This window comes from Nicotiana tabacum, chromosome 2 (assembly GCF_000715075.1).
Source record: "Nicotiana tabacum cultivar K326 chromosome 2, ASM71507v2, whole genome shotgun sequence".
In the NCBI taxonomy this organism is placed as follows: domain Eukaryota; kingdom Viridiplantae; phylum Streptophyta; class Magnoliopsida; order Solanales; family Solanaceae; genus Nicotiana; species Nicotiana tabacum.
In genome coordinates, this window is record NC_134081.1 from 86969755 (window position 1) to 86977287 (window position 7533).

The 7533-nt window shown below is 32.2% G+C and overlaps 1 protein-coding gene across 2 annotated transcripts; it reads right to left on the reverse strand.

The window, feature by feature from the left end:
- Positions 1–4503: 4503 nt before the first annotated feature.
- On the reverse strand, positions 4504–7098 carry LOC107771959 (uncharacterized). 2 transcript variants are annotated; one of them, XM_016591431.2, is made up of 6 exons: positions 6960–7098; positions 6590–6651; positions 5541–5626; positions 5283–5354; positions 4983–5157; positions 4504–4791 (listed from the first exon to the last, which is right to left on the reverse strand). In XM_016591431.2, the coding sequence occupies exons 2-6, from the start codon at positions 6600–6602 to the stop codon at positions 4709–4711; spliced, it is 429 nt and encodes a 142-aa protein (XP_016446917.1). In that variant the 5' UTR covers positions 6603–6651; positions 6960–7098; the 3' UTR covers positions 4504–4708. The 2 variants fall into 2 exon arrangements, with proteins under 2 accessions (XP_016446917.1, XP_016446916.1); XM_016591430.2 differs by having other exon boundaries at positions 5541–5665.
- Between the last annotated feature and the right edge of the window lie 435 nt (positions 7099–7533).

Consider the following 7533-nt stretch of genomic DNA (forward strand, 5'->3'; position numbering starts at 1 on the left):
ACCTCTTCTTTGGCCTACCTCTACCTCTCTGTAGTACCTCAAATGTCAACCTCTCACATTCCCTCACCGGGGCGTCTGTGCTCCTCCTCCTCACATGCCCAAATCGCCTAAGCCCTCCTTGCATCTTGTTCTCATGAATATGGGGCCACACCCACCTTATCGTGAATAATCTCATTTCTAATCCTATCTAACCTGGTGTGCCCGCAGATCCATCGCAACCTCCTCATCTCTACTACCTTCATCTTCTGGACATGAGCGATCTTAATTGGTGTCAACACTCCGCCACATACAATATCGTTGGTCAGACTACCACTTTGTGTTACATCTCAAGTTTAAATATGTCTTATTCTTTTACATTTTTGTTCTCTTTTTGTTCTTTGCTTATAGTTATTGTATTATTATTACTTAATATTGTTATACTCTTATATGACTTTTTATTAGTTTATCATCTGACTTAATGTCTTGATTATTATCCTTTTCATAATCATTGATAAATATAATTTTTTTAATTATTAAAATTTAATGTATTTTTATACTTTATCATCTTACTCAAAACTCTTTTATCATTTAAATATATCAATAATATTATATTATCCAATTATTTAATTTATTTATTTAAATTAATTCAAAGTATAAGTATCCTCACACTATCAATATTGTTTTCTTTATATATTCTCTTCCCTGCTATAAAATTTTAATTAGTTTATTGCATTAATATTTTATCTATGATTAAGATATTAATACATAAGTTCTTTCATTGTTATGTTCCAAATCTGTTGAGTTTTCTTCGATTAGCTTTTGTATTATGTGCCATTAAATTTTCTTTCTCTATTAGTTTCAAGATATAAATTTAATTTTTAATTTTCATTAGTAAAGTTACCTATACTCGACATTTATTTTATATTTTTAAATTTTAATTTGTTATCAAGATTTTATTTTTCTTTTATCTAGTAACACTTTCGTGGTCCTCCATAGTTTAAGCGTTCTCATCTAACTTTAAGAGTATTTTAGTTTCAAGTTCTTTCCCATCCATTTCTTAATCTTTTTCCATATTTTTGGTATTATGTTATCTAATATATAGTATTATCACGTTTTTATGTGATTTTTTATTAACTTGGCACTTTGTTTAATATCATTATCCACTACTTTCCTTAAATACCTAGGGGCCAAATTGTTATACTAGATAATCTATACTAATTTAAAAGTGGAAAACTCTAAATTAGAAAGTTGAAAGACTAAAATACCCTTTTAGTAATATACTTTTATATTTAATAAAAATAATAATTAAATAAAACACTAAATAATATTGGTAAAAGGTGCCATCCTTTTCTAAAGGATGCATCTTTCATAGAAAGGTGCGTTAGTTATTTTTCCACTCCTTATAAATAATAGATCATTGTGTAATTTTCAGCACTTGAAACAATTCCAACGTCAAAAGAGTTTACGGCACTTGAGAGAAATTTCAACACTAGAAAATTTTAGCACTTGGAAAATTCCAGCAAAACGAACAAGTTGGGAACAACCATTTCTGTTCCAACCACTCTATAACACTTATGATGAACCGTTGTTAGTTAAAGCATTGAAGAGAAGGGCCTTGTGTAGTTGTAATCGGAGACAGACGAATATAGCATTACATGTGATTGCTATCGGTCTTTCTATAAGCACTCAAGAAGCAAGAAGTCAGGAACTACCATCTTCGGTGTTTGCAGAATATGGACTTGAAAAGCTCGGCTGAAAATAATTAACACTGGAGTTTGTCCAATCGAAGAGATTTTGTTTTCGGTCGAAGAGACTCACTCAAAGCAAGATGTGTTTCGAACCAATATAGTTATTTAAGCAGAAGAATTACCATATAATTGCAAATTATTTTATAAACGTATTAATTTATTTTGCAAGGTAAATATTACTTATTCAATAAACTTTTATTAAGTAACCTAGATTATTCTGTTGGTGTAAAATTATTGTGTGGTTAAATTTTTATTTTAACCTTCCAATACTATTTAAAATAATACATGCAATTCAATTTTTTTTCCTCATAAATTTACCAAGATATAAGTCTGGGTGGTGTTGCATTCCAAAAAGGTGCAATGAAAGGGCTTGAACCTTATCTCAGATATAACACAACATATGACCAAAAATATATATATAATACAACATTGTGATTCCATCACCCAAAATAACAGAAGGAGGTATAAAATGTTATATATCCTCCTTCCTGATAAGCATATATATACAACTTCAACTAACAAAAAACTATGCAGCCTTATCAATAAATGTGTGATGTTTTAATCCATGAGTGATAGATATTACTTTCAATATATTGATCATAAGATAATTATATATTTTTAGTTTTTAAAAAATGATATATTAAAAAAAAGAATTTACAATATATTTTTAATTTATTTTTTTATATTTGTTAATGTAACTATAACCGGTGAAATTTTAGATTTACCGTACCATGTTGTCATAATTGCGATATTCCTCATATTAAAAATACAGTTCTATCTTCTTAGAGCTATGAATTAAGGTTTGTAATATTAAACCTATCATTTCCAGGTTTACTAAAAGAAGTAAATACTATATGTAGAAGGGGTGAAATACTAATACAATCAGTATGAATACAAGTCAAAATATTGTTCTACTCTTGTAGAACCATTTTTTAATATTTTTTTGTATTAGTTTCTTCTTCTATTAAGTTAGCTTATTATTATTTTCAAGATCGTACACTTTTTTCTTTAATTAATTTTTTTGTCAAACATATTTTTAATAACATTTATGCAATTTTTAGAAATATCTATATTATATTAATAAATGGTATACCCGCAACGCGCGTACAGAGAGACTAGTAATATAAAGTATAAACATAGAGAATAAAGATTATTTTCAGTTTAATTTTATAAAATAAAATCTTTTGGATTTCAATTTTATATGGTTACTTGTTTAATTCTAATTAATTTTCTAAAATATTTAGTTAGAGCATAGAAGATAAATAACCTACAATGTTACCTTCACAAATTAAGAAAGAAAAAATAAAAGGAAAAAGCTGCATCTCATGAGGGAAAAGGATAAGAAATGAAAATAAAGATTGTAATTATATACCTAAAAAGAAAAATGGATTACATCGCCGAGAATAAGTTAGTGAATCTTTTGACGATTCATAATAATAAAAATGGAAAACCTACTCAAAGTAATATTAGCATAATTATGAAAAATTATGTACTATTTTGTTTCTTAGAATGAACTCTTAATACTTATATTTCATATAGTTGATATGTTTTTCTATTTCTCTCAAATAAATATTTATAGTAAAACTATAAGATAAAGGACATACACAAAGAAATAAATAGAAAAAGAAAAGAATGGAAAATATAATATCACAACCATGTTCACATTTTCTCTAGTATGACTGTTGATCTTGCTCAACGTTTTCTCAGCTTTTGGACTTTCGACAACTCTATTTGTGTTGGCAAGAGTTTATGTTTCATGTGTAAGCTATTTGATCTTTCAACATTGCACATACTTCATCTCATTATTTTTGTATACCTCAATTACATGAAAATTTGCTCTCTTTTTATCAATTTGCGCGTGATCAATCAACGTCCAATTTGACTTTTATCATTGGGGTTACATAGTTAAAAATTTTAGTCATGGTTATGCATTAGAAAACTAAACAGACAATCCAAGATATTTGGATTAATAGAGGTCTACAGAAATGAGCTTTGCTCAAATGATACTGGTGATGAGTCCAACGTCTATACGAATAGAGTAAAGTGAAGAAAATTCAGATGATTGAATGATTGAGGTTAGGGATTGTGAATTTTATAGGGATAAAAGAATCGTTGGTGACGGCTTTAATTAGTGTTTACCACACATAAGATAATGACCCGGGAATGTGAAAGGTGGTAAGTTCATGCCCATAATTAATGTTAGTGCAGTAATTACAAGATAACCGTCACTTTGATGTTGGAGAAGAAAGGCACGATTAGCAATTGAAAGCTGATGATGCTTTTCACTTCTCCGCTATAATGCACAATAATTATTAAAATTGCACACCAATTAATCTAACGCATACGTACGAATATAAATGAAGATAAATATAAAGGAGGGAATGGAAGAGGTGCCTCTCTCTTAGACAAGGATCGCCATTTATCTTTTTTTCTCCCTTTTTTGGCATCATTCTAATTCTATCTCTCTCTATATATAGTTTCTTTCTTTTATCGCAGCTTATTTTATGAAATTATGAGTCTGCAGAAGTTTATTAACCCACTGCGTCGTCAATTGAAATGACGCTAAATATACCAAGACTATCATCCATCTTACCGGGAGCGAATGAAGAATAGCTGATAGTTACAAGGGAGCCAAGTTTTACCAAAAGCAAAATACGGAACATTTATCAAGAACAGACCACAAACACATAAAGCGAGCTGTTTAGGCGTAGAGCTGCGAATGATTTTGACGAGGGGACTTGGTGAGTGGTGGGTGAAAGATAGAGAGAGCTAATAGTTCAGTCAATGAGAATGGGAAGATAGTACTATTAACACAGCAGGTAGGTAATTAGCAATAATTCACCTCAATGTTTTGGGTCTCTGAGGCTTCACTTGTATGCATAAATAGAATAAGCGGAAATTGCTAAATATACCAAGAAGTATCATCCATCCCCTCTTTTTCCCTAGCTTAGAATTTTTCCTCAGATGTTGGTCATTCTTCTTCAAGCCTTAACTGCCCCAGTCATGGTTTTTTCATCTTTCGTTACCTTGGCGTGAGCTCCATCTGCAGCTTTTGGCGCATTGCCTGCGACAATTATAAGATGTAACAGATCAAAATAACAGTTTTTTTTTCCTTATAAGGATGATCGATGCAACAAGATGGAATTAACATCATGATCTACGCTAGCAGCTAATAATAATAGGTGTCCTCGAATGCTTTTTTCATTGTTTTGAAGGGTGGGCTAGATACACAAAGGGTACAATTCCTGCTTTTACCTCCCATGATACTTTGCTTGGAAATTTGATGTTGTTGCATGGTTTGCTCCATTCTTTGTTCGGCTTCTTGGAAGAATCTTACCCTGCGTCGCTCCATCTCCAACTTACTTTGATTCAGCCAGTTGAAATGACTTTTCACAAGATAGATGAAAGCGACAACTCCAGAACCTATCACCTAAAAACAAACAAAAAAAAGTAATAAATAAGTATCATAGTCCCTCTAAAAATAAGCATCCAGTAAATGTCGTTTGCTAAACTTTGAGAGTAAATTAATATCAACAAAAAAATAATTCTGAATACCGTATAACGGACGAAAACATCGACACCTATCAGCATTGCATCTTCCTCGTTAACACGCTTACGGGTGAATGTCTGAATTCCATTAAAAAGAGATAGCAAGTGTTAACAGTTAGTTTGTCCAAGGTAAAGCTTTGCTACTACTACAACAACAAGGTAAGCTTTGCTAAATTTGAAATTATTTTAAACTTTCTACAGTTCTCTTTTCTTTTAGAAATTTGCTTTTCGAGTTCCAGCATAAGTAAAAAATAATTCATTTACCTGACCATATTCGGCAATGGATTGATTGAACTCGGGGTGGTGCAAGATGCCATCTTTTCTTCTCAGGCTAGAAGTTATACACTTTGCTATAGTACCAATCCCAGCGTCAATAAGACGATCAAGTACTGACAAGATGACGAAAACTTGAGTGCGAACAGGAATTGTTGTGAAACAGAATATGCGAGAATACTTACCAGCTCAAAATACATATGATGTTAACTGCCAATTTACGCAGGCTAGGCCTGCCCATAGACTGGACCAATTATGTTTGGCCTCAAAGTTGGGGCTCAAAGCCTACTCTGGATTTGTTATTTTGTTGGAAAGACCAAAGCCGAAAGCTTACTATTACCATTTACTAACTAAATTGGAGATGCAACTGGACCAAAATATCTTGCATCTCTAAGATATTCTAAATTGACAAACCAACTAACACTTCAATCTCTCAACTCCAAGTCATTCCAAGTTGAAAGACCAACCAGTACTTCAAAGGCCAAGACTTTCTTTAGACCAGAAAAAGCCTAAAGTGAAAAGGCTTTGAACACTATTTTCGTTCTCTTCCATTCTTAAGGTGACCAAGGAAAAGCTAGTTCTGTTATTGGGATGTAAAATTTTTGGTCAAAGCTCTTCTTGACCAGGACAAAACACTGTCAAGAAGAGCTATGACTCAATAACCTTAGAAGGTAAAGAAGCATTTACCCTTTGCTTAACCTAAAATCCTATTTGATTTCTATGGATCACAACAGGAGCCCGAATTCACACATAAGTTAGCGGCATTGGCGCTTCAACTATATATGTAAAGTATTTAGAGGTTTGTTTCTATCATTGGCTGATGCATAGAATGATGAGCACTTTCTAATAGAGGTTCGGGTTAGCTCTGTCTGCCAAGCCGCATAAAGTCACAAACTATTAAGAATATGATAACACAAACATCACATCATCACATCTGGCCACGTCGATGCAAGATGTTGCAGCGATAACATAAAGCCATAAAATTTAAGAATAACAAAATGATAAATCACAAAAGAGACTAGAATTCCAAAAAGACTTACTTGGTTTTCTCATGATGTTGATTGGAAGACACTTGCTCCAACGATTGAACAACCAACAGCAACTGTGAAAAGGCTAGAGTTTTCATCTCAAATAAAAAAAAACTACTTAATTTTGTTTGGATACATAAGAATATGGAAAGACCTAAACAAACCAGAACAGGGTTTAGGGCCTCGCCGTTCTCCTACCCCTTTCCTTTTAGTTTCCCGTTTCTAGAATTAAATAAATAATACAAGAGGGAAATTACAAGGAAAAGGAAGAACTAAAATCGTCGTCGTCAGCTAACGAAGCCACAAGCTCCGGACAAAATTCTCCGAAAGATAGGGGAAAGGGATTAATTAAAGCATAAAAGGGTGACGGAAAAGGTCTTACCTGTGATTCCGCCGGTCCAGACGTCAGCTACCGATGTGTTCTTCGTTTGGTTAATTTGGGGAATGTTTCGGATGGTTCTAGGTCGTGTAGTGGAAACCGTGAATTTTAGGGTTTTTATTTATGCTGGACTGTCGTGGGCAATTAGTTTTGTCAGATTGAAAGGTTATTTTTTTCTGCTAATTTCTGGGTATGCATTAACGTGTGTCAATTACATAATTTTAAGAAAATCACATAAATATTGTTGAACTGTTATGAAAATATTATATTTGGATGTCCATTGATTACTCTGCTATAGATAATCTTCATTATTCATTTAGTACTCTGTTGAAGTTTATCTACAAGCAGCTGATACAGATACGTTACAAGCAACTCAATAAAATAATTTGCAGCAGCTTCTTATTAAACAAGCAGGTTGCAAACAGCTCATGCAGACAGCTTACAAGCAGCTAAAGAAAAGTCTTGCAGCTGCTTCCTTTCTTCTATAAATAGAGGAGTTTTCAATTCATTATGAACATGAGTTTGAAGTTGAATAATATATCAACCTCTCTCTATACTTGTTTTCAGTTTATTTACT

Bases quoted from the DNA above. Each gene is read 5' to 3' on its own strand.
- LOC107771959 (XM_016591430.2), bottom strand. The intron at 5,355-5,540 runs GTAAATGAATTA...AATGGAATTCAG, and splicing joins CCATTGCCGAATATGGTCAG to ACATTCACCCGTAAGCGTGT. The intron at 5,158-5,282 runs GTATTCAGAATT...GTTTGTTTTTAG, and splicing joins ATGTTTTCGTCCGTTATACG to GTGATAGGTTCTGGAGTTGT.